A 12,495-nucleotide genomic window follows, 5' to 3' on the forward strand; every position below is an offset into this window, starting at 1 on the left:
GTGGCCAATATCTAAGTTGTTTAAATTCATTCCAACACCAGGGTTGAACTAGTCTTTCAAGAAATGATGCTTCTAAGAATTAGTGTGAAAGTTGTTGTCTTAGTTATGTTACCACCTTTTGTTATGTTGGAGGAAGAAGACTTTATGTTGTTTAGAATGGTTTTGTTTAGTTTATATTGAAGAAAATAAACCTTCTTTTGACTTGATTTGGTTTGTGTTGCTATTGAAGTCAAATATTTGTATGGTTAACATGTTTGGGTTCTCAGGTTTATGTTACCATTTTGATAAATGAACATACTAATGTCAATGTGTTTTTAAGGTTTTCGTTGAAGTAAATATAACTTTTTTTAACATCACAAATTATAGGTCAAATAGGTCCCCTAAGATACTATTATAAGGCAAATAGGTCCCTCACATGAAAATGGCGCCGTTTGCATTCTCTGTCTAAGTGGGGACGAATTTGTCCTCCTCGAAACGACGTCGTTTTGCCCCTGGTTCCAATACGACGTCGTTTTGTCCAGCGTGGATGGGGACCAAAATGTCCTGGAGGTGACATGTCACAGTTAACCTGACACGTCACCACTTTAACCAGATCAAACGATTTTGGGGACGTATCTGGTGGATATCTGAAAACCTCAGGGTCGAAATCTTAGTTAAATTTTGTGGGGGACAAAACTGTCGGATGGTAAATTTCTTGGGAACCTATTTGGGGTATTACTCAAAAAAAATTGCGTGTGTAAATTTAAAGAAAAGGAAGAACCAACACAAATTTAAAAGAAGAAGAAATACGAAGAAAAGGAGAAGGATAAGGAAAAAGAAATAAAAAAAGAGAAAGAAAATAAGCGTGTAATTTAAAAAATTATTATAACCACTTGAATAAATTTGTATAAATATTTTGGAAAAAAGTCTAGAGGGTCAGTAATTTTGTTAAATTCTAGCTAGTATGTAATCAGTAAAAAAAAGTGAGCCCTTAAATGAAATTTCACACTAATTTCACACCATAAAAATCATTATTAATGACTACAAATCACAAAAATTACTTACCCCTAATATTTTTTATTATTTTATTTGGAGGTAGAGCTTTATTCAAACCCGATCTCTGGTCCACCGCAACATTCCCCCAATTTAATATGAAAATATTCCCAATACCTAGATTCCTCTATCCTATACCTTGCATCCATTTTGGAATCTTCCACTTCCCACTTTGCGCTCGCTCTCTCTCTCTCTCTCTCTCTCCCAAATAATTAATTAATATGCAAACCCCAAATCCATTCTTGTTCTTCGAGTTTCAACAATGAAGTTCGGCAAGGAATTCAAGACTCATTTGGAGGATACACTCCCTGAGTGGAGGGACAAATTCTTGTGCTACAAACCTCTCAAGAAGCTTCTCAAGAACCTTCCTTCTTCCAACCACACCAACAACGCTCCCATCAATCCCTCTTCTTTCACCCACCTTGAAGCCTGGTTCGTCACGATTCTCAACGAGGAGCTTGACAAGTTCAATGATTTCTATGTTGATAAGGAGGAGGAGTTTGTTATCCGCTTCCAGGTTCTTAATTTTGTCCTCTGATTTCTCTTTTTTTTTTTGGTTAGGTTTAGAACGATAAATTCAAGAACCCTTAGTTTTGGATGTGTTTATGCAACTTAATCTATAATTGTTGGTTAACAAATTGTGTTTAAAGTTTGAATAATTGAGTGCTCTGAGAACATGTCTTAGCTTTATCGAATTCAGTGACTATTGCAAACACTGAAGGTAGATAGTGTAATTTGATATGTGTAGTAAAACCAAGTAACAATTAGACCCTGCAATCTTGATTAAGCAACAATAATTTTCTCTTCGAAGCATGGGTTCCATCTACAAATGCTACACTGAAAAAAAAGTACAGTGAGTACCAAGTAATTGTATAAGGAGAATATGCAGTAAATAGCTATAATCTGTGTGATATGATTTACTACTTTAGGGCTTCAAGCTCAATGGCGTCGTCTTAGTGGGATAAGGTTTTGTTGTTATTGTTGTTGTGATTGTTGTTGTTGTACTACTTTAGGGATTCATTGTTCAACCTTCATCCTCAAATTCTATACTAAATCCAACTGTTTAATTGCTGGATTGAAAGTTCATGTTAAAGAAATTGGTTAAATTGTTAAATCCTCAAGAATATCTATGTATCATTAAATATTATAATACTATATTTTGCTATAAACTGCTCTGTTTCTTTCCTGATTTTTGTTTCTAATTGTGAATAGGAGTTGAAAGAAAGAATTGAGAGACTTAAAGAAAAAAGCAGTCAGAGTGAAAGGTACACTTCCGAGTATGAGGATGAGTTCAGTGAAGAAATGATGGGAATCAGGAAGGACTTAGTCACCATCCATGGAGAGATGGTGCTTCTCAAAAACTACAGTTCCTTAAACTTTGCAGGTATATCATCTACTTAAATAATATGTAAGAAAATTTACTTTGGTGGTTATCTTCTCCTATTTTATTTTGAAGTTTTTTGAATATATGCCATAGGCAGTTTTAGTTAGGTAATCATTGATTCCAACACCATTAACATGTTTCCACTTCAACAGGACTAATAAAAATTTTGAAGAAGTATGATAAAAGAACTGGTGGCGTCCTGCGCCTTCCCTTTACGCAACTTGTTCTTCGTCAACCTGTTTTCACAACCGAACCTCTCACGAGGCTAGTTCATGAATGTGAAGAAAATCTTGAACGTCTCTTTCCCTTGCAAGAAGAAGTAATTCAATCAAATCCTGCTCCAGAAAATCAGTCTAAATCACTTGAAGATAATACAACAAATGACTTACCAGATGCATCCTCTACTCTTGGAGAGGAAACAGTGTACATATATCGTAGCACTCTTGCTGCTATGAAAGCAATAAAGGGTCTTCAGAAAGAAAGCTCCACGAGCAATCCATTTTCATTTTCTTCCCTCTTTAACAACCAAGATGCTGATAGTACTGGTGCTGTAACAGCCGAAAACTCTGCAACGAATTCTCCAGCTACCTTACATAATGAGGAAAGCACTGTTAAAGATCCTGACTCTTCGTAAGATGACTTTTTCTTTTGAGGTTGTTTCCTGTATTTTTTCTTTGGATTGTTGTTTGAGGCTTGTTCATTGAAACTGTATGAAATATGACTTCTGCCTCTTTGTTTAAATACAATAAATTAACATAACAAATGAGATATGCATGTTACGTCTAAGATACATGTACAAAAAGCAAATGCTGAATTGAAAGTAACAGAAGTTTTTAACTCACTGTTGTAATAAACAATTGTAATGGTTTTGCTTTGTAGCTGTATGTTTTCAGTTAGCTTCCTTTTGCATCTCTGGATCATCTTTTATGCTCTTTATATGATTACTCAAGCAAAACAATGCTGACATGTGATGTTATAATGTAATAGTGTTGGCAGTGACAAATTTTCTATGCATTTTCTGTATGTGTGTCAAAGATGTTTTAACTTCTATAGTATGTTTGGTTTTTTCTACTTAATTCTACATAAGGCTATGATGTGGAGATTGATGAAAGAGGGAGTTCCAATGAATGGCCAAGAGAAACTTCAGTGTAGGTTGTTCTTAGGTGATGAAAAGGAGTGGTTATTAATAAATAATAAGTAGAGAGAAAGGTGAGGAGTGGTCGAGTGGAGGCTGTTTGAGAGGTTAAATAGTAAAATTCATAAAGTTCTCTCCCACTACCTGGCATTCCTTTCTGTGTACTCTCAAACGTACCTCTATAAAATGGGTGTGTGAAAGTGAGAATATTTTTACCATCACTTAACAATTTTACTGTATAAAATATACAGAATCTAATTTTGTTTTATATAGAAATTCAATGGTGTATTTTCACATTAATAAAAACAATAATTTTTTAAAACTATTATTTAAAAAATCATCTAAACACATGACGTATGAATTTAATTAGATGACCGTGTGAAATTATTTGTATTGATAATGTGTCAAAATTAAACTTATATATCCTTTCATTTGTGCAAGTTATACAAGATCTACTGCGAATTTCCAAATAACGGAATAGTTCGTCACTAATCATTTCATTTTCCTAGTCTAACAACAAAGCCTTATTAACTAGGTTGATTGTTTTACCGTAGCTTCATAATTTGCAAATCATAAGAAATTGTGTAGGTCTTATTTTATATTAGATCTAGTAAACTACTTCCTGATTATTCCTTGGTAGGCATATACATCAAAGTAACACTAATGGTTTTGCAGAGGGGGCTACCATTGATCTCTATAGAGATCATTTTCGAATAGATGCGTTTAGTTGTTGCTGCTGGATTTATTTGCACCATTATTTCTTCCACCATTTGGAACTCAAATCGGTAAAATGGCAAAGTCTACACAACTTTTAACAGGCAATTGTACATTTCAAAGGAGTTTTTTGTTCAAATCACAATGTAATTCATACTTTAGGACATGTAGCATTTAGGCAAAGTAAACTATTCACAAATTCTTTGATGCTTTCATAAGAAGTTCCACCTTCACTAATTGCTCTTATAGCCAAATTCTTCCATTGAATCATATTATTCTTGATCTCTTTCCCTTGTTCACTGTCAATTATTTCCCTTATACAAAGTCTTAGTGCTTCTTGTCTCACAATCTTGTTCTCACCCATAGGAGCTCTAATTCCCATCTTCCAAAGATCTACAATAAGCTTAGCATTTGTGTTTTGATCTGACCATTGTGGCATTGCAACAATTGGAACACCTAAACACAAAGCTTCCAATGTAGAGTTCCAACCACAATGTGTCACAAAACAAGCAATAGCTTCATGAGCTAAGACTTTTAGTTGGGGGCACCAAGTTACAACTAAGCCCTTGTCAGATTTATTTTCAAAGTCTTTGGGAAGCTTAATTTGCTCAGAGGCCCTTACCACCCATAAGAAGTAGGCATTACTTTCCCTTAAAGCATAGGCTACTTCTTCTATTTGATCCTCTCCAACCATAACCAAACTCCCAAATGATACATAAACAACAGAACCTTTTGGTTTGTTGTCTAGCCATTCCATGCAATCTTCGCTCTCGAATGCTGCAGCACCATAATCTTGGTCGTTTTCATATTGCTTGTTTAAGAACATTGATGGTATGTTTGGTCCTATAGTCCTATATTTTGGCCACAATTTCCTTGTCCAATCATTTACCTGAAAGTAATTTGTTAGTTTATTATTACATACTAAACCTATGAGTATCTTCTGTTAATTACCTCTTTACCAAGGTCGTAGAATGTATTGCAAAGAATCCAATCAGCTTTGTGAATGTTGGAGAACTGATCCACCAACAAATCAAGCAAAAACGGCTTTTCCTGATAAGTGAAGAAGAAAGAAGGCATGTCAGCAACATCAAGTTTCGGCAACCCTGGGAAAGAAAACTCTTCCTCCGTGAATGGAACTTGAATCTTCCCCAAATGGAAATGATAGTATGTTGTGTTAACCGCCATGTTTTGAGTGAGAAAAGCAGCACCAACAATCCCAAATCTCTTGGCAGTTTCTAGTGCCCATGGGAAGAATGCGTCATACACTATGCAATCAACTGGATACCCTTTCCGACCAAGATTCTCCACAAGATTTGCTAGATTCTCTGGCCCAACTCTCCAAAAGTGATCCATATAAACCCCGTAGTTCTTAGCACCTGTATGTATTGTAAAAGTATAAATACGAATATTGAATAAATTAATCGACCTATACACTAAAAATGTTAATAATTCAGTTATATATATAAAATATATATATTTACTTATAATACATGATTAATTTTTTATATACATATAGTATTTTTAATATTAAACACGAACAAAAAAATGCAGATTTTGAGTATGTTGTCCCATAAATTTGATAAATCTAGTTGTTTACACACTGTTTTTATACAATCTACAAAATAGAATTTTTTTATGAACTTTAGTCTAAAATTTTTGCACAAATATCTATGTAATATTATTGAAGTAAAAATAATTATTTTTTAAATACATAAATTTAATTGAACGATGGTATATAGTATATACAGAACCTGAAGGGCCAGTGTGGTCAAAGCCATCAGAAATGGTCTCAAGTGAAATTGTTGGAGGCACTTGATGCAAGTTCTTGCAGTAATAAACGGTTGAAACAAAGGTGACTTTGATTCCTTGGTGTTCCAAGAGTTTGGAGAATTGAATCATGGGGTTGATATGACCTTGAGCTGGTAAAGATAGAATTAGACAATGCACCTTTCTGCTATTATTATTGTTCTCCATTTCTATGATAATGAATTAAACACTACTTGTGTTTGTTATATGTATATGTGTGTGTGTGGACATTTGTTAGTTATAAAGGACAAAGGCAAATAATAGGGACAAATTATGGGCGGCAAATTGAGGATATGTACATGTATATAATACAATAAAACATGTATTCATCATCTTCCACTGAAAAAGTAAATTTTAATTGATTGAGAATGTAAAACAGAACTATACTAATTTATTATTTATGTTATCATCCGATTTAAGATATTCTATTTCATTAATACAGATAGAGTCTAAACTCATAGCCGTATCTTAATTCACTACAATAATTTTAAATAAGTCCCGACGGCTAAAATTTTTGTTACATTATTATAGTAGGGTAAACAGTATTAACCTTAAATTCTTTGTTAACAAAAAAATATAAGTTATTCCATTTAAACATTTATAAGCTAAGATTAATATTTTCATTTTCTTTGCCTTTTTTTTTTTCTTCCAATGATTCACATAGTTTGGAAAATCACAAGCTTAAATTTTCCAAAATTGTAAGTAATGAAGAAAAGAATATAAAAGATATTGTGGGGAGATATAATATATTTTTTTAGAAACAAATACGTATAAAAAGGGACAAAATTTTTCACATTAAAACCGAATTCGAACTCCAACATTTATTTGAACTAATTAATGAGTTAACTACTAAATCAACCCAAATTGATTTTTGTGCACACTACAAAACTGTGATGTATTGAAATCCTTACCAGATATATCAAACAAAAAACATAATGAGCTTAGAATCTTGTCATATCCTAACGAAACTTAAATGTCCCAACAAATTAAATTCTACACTTTAGCATATTCCACGTATCCTAAATACTTTTATATCTTCAACGTAAAGTAAGTCCAAAAATTTCTACACTTAAAAAAAAATCCAGTCAAAGAATATTAGAACATTTTGAATATTCAATTTCAGTTCATTTATCTAATATAATATAATATAACATTATTTTAGGATAATTTACTCAAATAAAATTTTTGGAGACCTTTTTTTTTAATCAAAATACGACTTTATAAAATTGAAGACGCAATTGTAACTTTTACTACTCTATCAAAATCGTTACTGTCAACAACGAATTAGGAATATATATAAACCGCTATTGATAGCCGCGTATAAACAGAAACTGCTATAGACAATAGTTTCTAAAGGAGGAATATAATACAGAAATCGCTATAGGTAATAGCAGTTTCTAAAAAAAAACAGTAACGATTTCTGTGAGATTTATACAAAACTTTTTATTAAATATCTATCACTTATCTAAAACCTTTATTTATATGTTATTTTTTTATATAATATGATATATTTTTTTTAGTAGAGTTTGAAAAATTGTATAATATATTGACTGGTGAAGGCAACCTTTATATCATTATATTATATGTTGTCTCTTACTTTACTTTTTATATGAGACAAAATCAGTAGCACTCGTGCAATTGCATTAATGAGGTTAAATCAAATATATTATATGGTTAGAATATTGAACCATTACGTTGATAATGAATTTTGTGTTCCATGTTTTTTGTAATATTTTTTAAAAGCGAAATATATTTTATTTCATTAAAAATAGAACTTGGAATTCAAAATATAAAAAAAAATTTCAAATTTCACAATATAAGAGTACAAGGAATAGTACTTTTTGGGATGGAAAAAAAAACCTAAGAATAAAATAGAAACTGACATTAGGAAGTAAAAATTGTAAGTAAAATAAGAATCTTCTTATTTTTAGGAATGTAAGCTATGTTGTTAAAAGCAAATTCATTGGACGTTTTGTGAAAAAAATTGTGGGTAGTATTTTTTGTCAAAAATGTCTATAATTTTTTTTAATCTTTAGTTGAGTTATTCAATTACAAACGCAGAACTTAACAAAACAAAATAAGTACAAAATAACATCTAAACATATAAGAGATTTTTTAAAATCATATTCCGGTCCACACTAAACCAAATCAAAGCCATTCTCCCTAACCAAACAAAATAAAGCCAAAACTCCAATTCATAAGCAAGAAATACAAATAAAACACCATATAAGATTATTAGCAATCGCCTCAAAAGATGAAGTTTTACACACTCAACTTTTTATATATACAATAAAATGTTTAAACAATTCACATATGGATCGCAAAGAGAGTTTCCTATCTCTAGTGCATTGCAACTTTCACATATTTATGTAAACTGCGATTGTCTTCAGCGGTTTATAACCATGCAATGTCTCGCATAAACCGCTACTGTCTAGAGTGGTTTATGACCAAATACACTCCTTCAGAAACTGCTGGTGCCTATAGCGATTTCTGCTTGCATGCTAAACAACGTAAACTATGGTTGCTATCCTTAATCCGCTGCTGTTAGTATATAGAGTAATAAAAATTGTAATTGCGTCTTGGATTTCACAAAGTTGTATTCTATAATTTTTAAATCCAAATATTTTATTTGAGTGAATTGTCCATTATTTTATCAAGTATTTAATACAAAAATTAAAAGGATGTCATTTATCTAGTCTAATGTGGGAGAAATATGTCATGTCACTCACCACATGAAGAGTAATTAGACCAAAAAAGAGTGAAGAATTAATATGATATAATATTTTAATTTCAAGCACGTTTATAGTAAAATTAGGATATGAGAGATTTTTTTTAATATAAGCGGTCAGAGACTATTTTAAAACTTAATTTAAAATTTATCGCTCTAATAATATTTGGTTTCACTCAATTTTAAATTTTTATACAAAGTGGCAAAAATCGTGGTTTTAGAGTAAAAGCAACTCCAATAAAATATTTTTGATAGTAAATAAATTAATTTATTTAATACGCAAATCTTAAAATAAATACTTTGATAATATATATTTCAGCAAAATTAACTAATATGCAAAGAAGATAAACGTAAAAAGTACCTTTAGTAAATTTTGAAGTGAGTTAAGAAAAAGGTTGAATCAAGTAATTAACCACTTTTTAAGTTAAAGAATAATTTGTGCTGAAAATAGGTTTTAGGAGATTATTATTGTTTTTGTCTCGTCTCGCGGTAGGAGACAAAACGAAACTGGAACTTGCAGATTTTAGGAAAGAAAAAAATAACACCACGGTATATTCTAGTTCAATCACAACATGTAATATGACCTACGTTCAGTCTCTACCACAATAATGATAGAATTTTCACTATAATCAAAACGGATTACGATTTCCAATTCTAAGAGACTCAATTTTGTAATACCCTAAACTAACTCAAACCTAGTTCAACACCTAGGTGTTAACCCAACCTAGTTAAGGGAAACTAAATGTGCCCAATTAAGTACACTTTGGAATACAACTCTCAAACACGATAAAATATATGCTTTTTGTGTGAACACTCTCTTTAACTTTTGTTTCTTTCAATAAACTCTCAAGTCTAGATATAAGAAATGAAGAACATACTCAAAACATACCGACTAAAATCTATTTTTTCTTAATATGATCTGCACGAAAAGGTTGCTTCCGTCCTTGATAAACTCTGCAAATATAGGACTTGTTCTTCTTCATAAATAGTATGGTACCAAATCTCCATGACACAAGCTAGCCGTTGCATGATCTATATGAACAAAATTTTCCTTCTTTGTTTCATCATACACGAAGGAAGTGCAACAGCTTCCCTTGATTTGATTCTGATTTTGGGACTTTGAATGTTTGATGATGGTGCAAAATCCTTCCAATTATAACTTGATTCTTTCTTAATGAAATCTTTATTAATATGCATTATACTTACTTCCTTGATAAAATATGATTGATTCCTACATTGCTCATCATAATAGTTAGTTATAACAGGGAATAGTTAATTATGTTTCTAATCATAAAATAGCAAATCAATTCTTGATTCAACATGTTCAACTCAAAATTTGAAACATGCATGGTATTATTGAATATTTAATTTGAGTATAATATAGGCATAGCCATCCACAATATATACTTTATTTTTCAGTGTAAAGCAAGATGCGAAGCACCCTAAGAAGAAAAGGGTAAATAAAGACGATAGAGCTTGTTGGAGCGTAACAACAATATTGATTTCTTGCAAATATCGTTCACACGTTGACCAACATTGATTATATCAAATACCATTTTCATATAAACAATACAACTAGTTAACGACCAGCATAATATTATCTCTCAAAATCTAAGAAAACGATCGCGAGAGCTATTATTATTTCTCAAAAAACTTCTCTTTCATAAATTTAAAATTTGGATGGTCTTCTCACATGAATATTTTATTTTTATTTACATATGACTCGCATGATTTGATTCCTACTTTTTTACCAATGATTCCTACTCATTGGCATGATTTGATTCCTACTTTCCTTCAATATTTGAGAAACATTATATCTTGTATAAATATAAGAATATGATGAATAATGGAGAATGCAGATCATAATATCCCAAATCTTTTATAATTTTGAGTTTAATGTTTGATTATTTAAAAATAGATAATTTAATTTATACAGTAGATGTATATATATATATTTTTTTTAAATTTAGTCACAGTGGTAATATTATAAAAATTTGCCATAAGTAACATATAGTTTATATATATACTAAGTCCAATAGTAATTTTTTATGAAATCAGTATTTTTGAAATATTTGGAAGACAAATAGAACGAAAAAACATTAAGATAACATTATAACATTAATATTTAGTTATTTACCTAACCCTTGAGACAAAAATAACACTTTACCTGTTAAAACAATTCATCATATTATACTTTTTCATTTAATATTAATCAAGGGTTACACTTTATCCAATAATCGAACTCTATCTACAATTGCTACTTCGTTGGTTAAACTTTTCCGAAGAGCCCTTATCACCTACTTTCCTCTTTGTGAATAATGGTCAAAGTCAAACACTAGTAGAGTTGCATTCAAGGGAGAAATTGCAATGAAGTAAGAAACATGATCATCAACACATGTGAGTATACATAATTTAACAGTTAGAAATGAGATAATGTACATCTCAATTGGTGTTTTACTTTACTTATTCTACATTATAAATTAGACTGAATTTTTACTTACCTTTTTATTTCATATTTTTGTCTTTTAAATAAATATTAAAAGTCAGGTGTAGAAATATCATTACCCTTTTATTTTGTTTACATTTTCATTTGTGAATAAAACACATTAAGTGTAAAAGGAATTTTAAAAGAAAAGTTAATAAAAATCGTTTTTGCATTTATTATGATAACTTTAATTTAGGAGTGAAATTACAACTTCTAAGATATTATTAGGGTGACAAACTATACATGGGGAAAACATCATATATAGGTAAATTACATTTTACCCGTTCTTCTTTTTTCTATTATATATTTTGTTGTGCTAATTTTGTGTAATAATTTGTGCTTTTGCAATTTCTTAGTTCAAAGATGCACCCCTCCACCGCCACCAAAAGAAATATTATTGCTTCCACCACCAGCCATCATTGATTATGTGGAGCTGAAATATATTTGGTCACCCTTTGTTTATAGCTCTCTTATTAAATGGATTCTTTGGTGTTGAGTCCTTTGAATTTGTCAGCAAGTCCGTCCTTCATATTCTTTAGGAAGGTATGTTGTTCAATTCTTTATTATAATAATAAAGTGCATACTCTGATATCTATGGTTACTGTAGCTATATAATTTTAGCTAAAATTAAAATAATATTTTTATTATTTAATAGTATTTTTTAATTTAAAAAATAAAAATAAAATTGTTACTAAAATTACGAATTTTTTGGATCAGAAAGAAAACTTCATTGGATAAGCTGGGAGGTTATTTGAAGGGAGAAAAAGTGTGGCGACATTGGCTTTAAGAATCTCAAGGCTTTCAATTTAGAATGCTTGCTAAACAGAGCTGGAGAATTCTTATGAAGCCAAATTCTCTAATTGGAAGAATCTACAAGGGCAGGAATACAATGAAGTCTGATAGAAGGTAGAAAAGTCATAGAAGCAGGAATACAATGGAGAGTGGGAAGGGAGTCAAGGGACTCTCAGATCAGAATTTATGATGACTCGTGGGTTCAAAATTTTAAACCCGTGTCTAATTATCAATAACAAGACCCTAACTCAGGTATTATGTGGGTAAATCAAATATTCAACAACCACCACCAAGGGAGGGAGGAACTTATCAGAAATACGTTCAGACTAGACATTGCCACAACTATACTAAAGACTGCGATACACGAAAATGAAGATCAAACAGAGGAACGCAATGGGCTCTATTCTGTTGCTTCTAGG

At 31.0% G+C, this 12,495-nt stretch overlaps 2 protein-coding genes across 2 annotated transcripts; one reads left to right on the forward strand and one right to left on the reverse strand.

The window, feature by feature from the left end:
- Positions 1-1,096: 1,096 nt before the first annotated feature.
- SPX4 (SPX domain-containing protein 4) lies at positions 1,097-3,270 on the forward strand. The gene is made up of 3 exons (XM_016326554.3): positions 1,097-1,549; positions 2,245-2,416; positions 2,569-3,270. Exons 1-3 carry the CDS (start codon positions 1,295-1,297, stop codon positions 3,048-3,050), a joined length of 909 nt encoding a protein of 302 aa, XP_016182040.2. The 5' UTR covers positions 1,097-1,294; the 3' UTR covers positions 3,051-3,270.
- A 1,069-nt stretch (positions 3,271-4,339) lies between these two features.
- LOC107621866 (mogroside I-E synthase) lies at positions 4,340-6,282 on the reverse strand. Its single transcript, XM_016323849.3, has 3 exons — positions 6,017-6,282; positions 5,217-5,641; positions 4,340-5,154 (listed from the first exon to the last, which is right to left on the reverse strand). Exons 1-3 carry the CDS (start codon positions 6,237-6,239, stop codon positions 4,417-4,419), a joined length of 1,386 nt encoding a protein of 461 aa, XP_016179335.1. The 5' UTR covers positions 6,240-6,282; the 3' UTR covers positions 4,340-4,416.
- Positions 6,283-12,495: the final 6,213 nt, after the last annotated feature.

This window comes from Arachis ipaensis, chromosome B10 (assembly GCF_059453495.1).
Source record: "Arachis ipaensis isolate K30076 ecotype BB chromosome B10, ASM5945349v1, whole genome shotgun sequence".
Classification (NCBI taxonomy): Eukaryota; Viridiplantae; Streptophyta; class Magnoliopsida; order Fabales; family Fabaceae; genus Arachis; species Arachis ipaensis.

Bases quoted from the DNA above. Each gene is read 5' to 3' on its own strand.
- SPX4 (XM_016326554.3), top strand. From the start codon at position 1,295: ATGAAGTTCGGCAAGGAATTCAAGACTCATTTGGAGGATACACTCCCT. The intron at 1,550-2,244 runs GTTCTTAATTTT...AATTGTGAATAG, and splicing joins AGTTTGTTATCCGCTTCCAG to GAGTTGAAAGAAAGAATTGA. The intron at 2,417-2,568 runs GTATATCATCTA...CCACTTCAACAG, and splicing joins CAGTTCCTTAAACTTTGCAG to GACTAATAAAAATTTTGAAG.
- LOC107621866 (XM_016323849.3), bottom strand. From the start codon at position 6,239: ATGGAGAACAATAATAATAGCAGAAAGGTGCATTGTCTAATTCTATCT. The intron at 5,642-6,016 runs GTTCTGTATATA...CAATACATACAG, and splicing joins TGACCACACTGGCCCTTCAG to GTGCTAAGAACTACGGGGTT. The intron at 5,155-5,216 runs GTAATTAACAGA...AATTACTTTCAG, and splicing joins TCTACGACCTTGGTAAAGAG to GTAAATGATTGGACAAGGAA.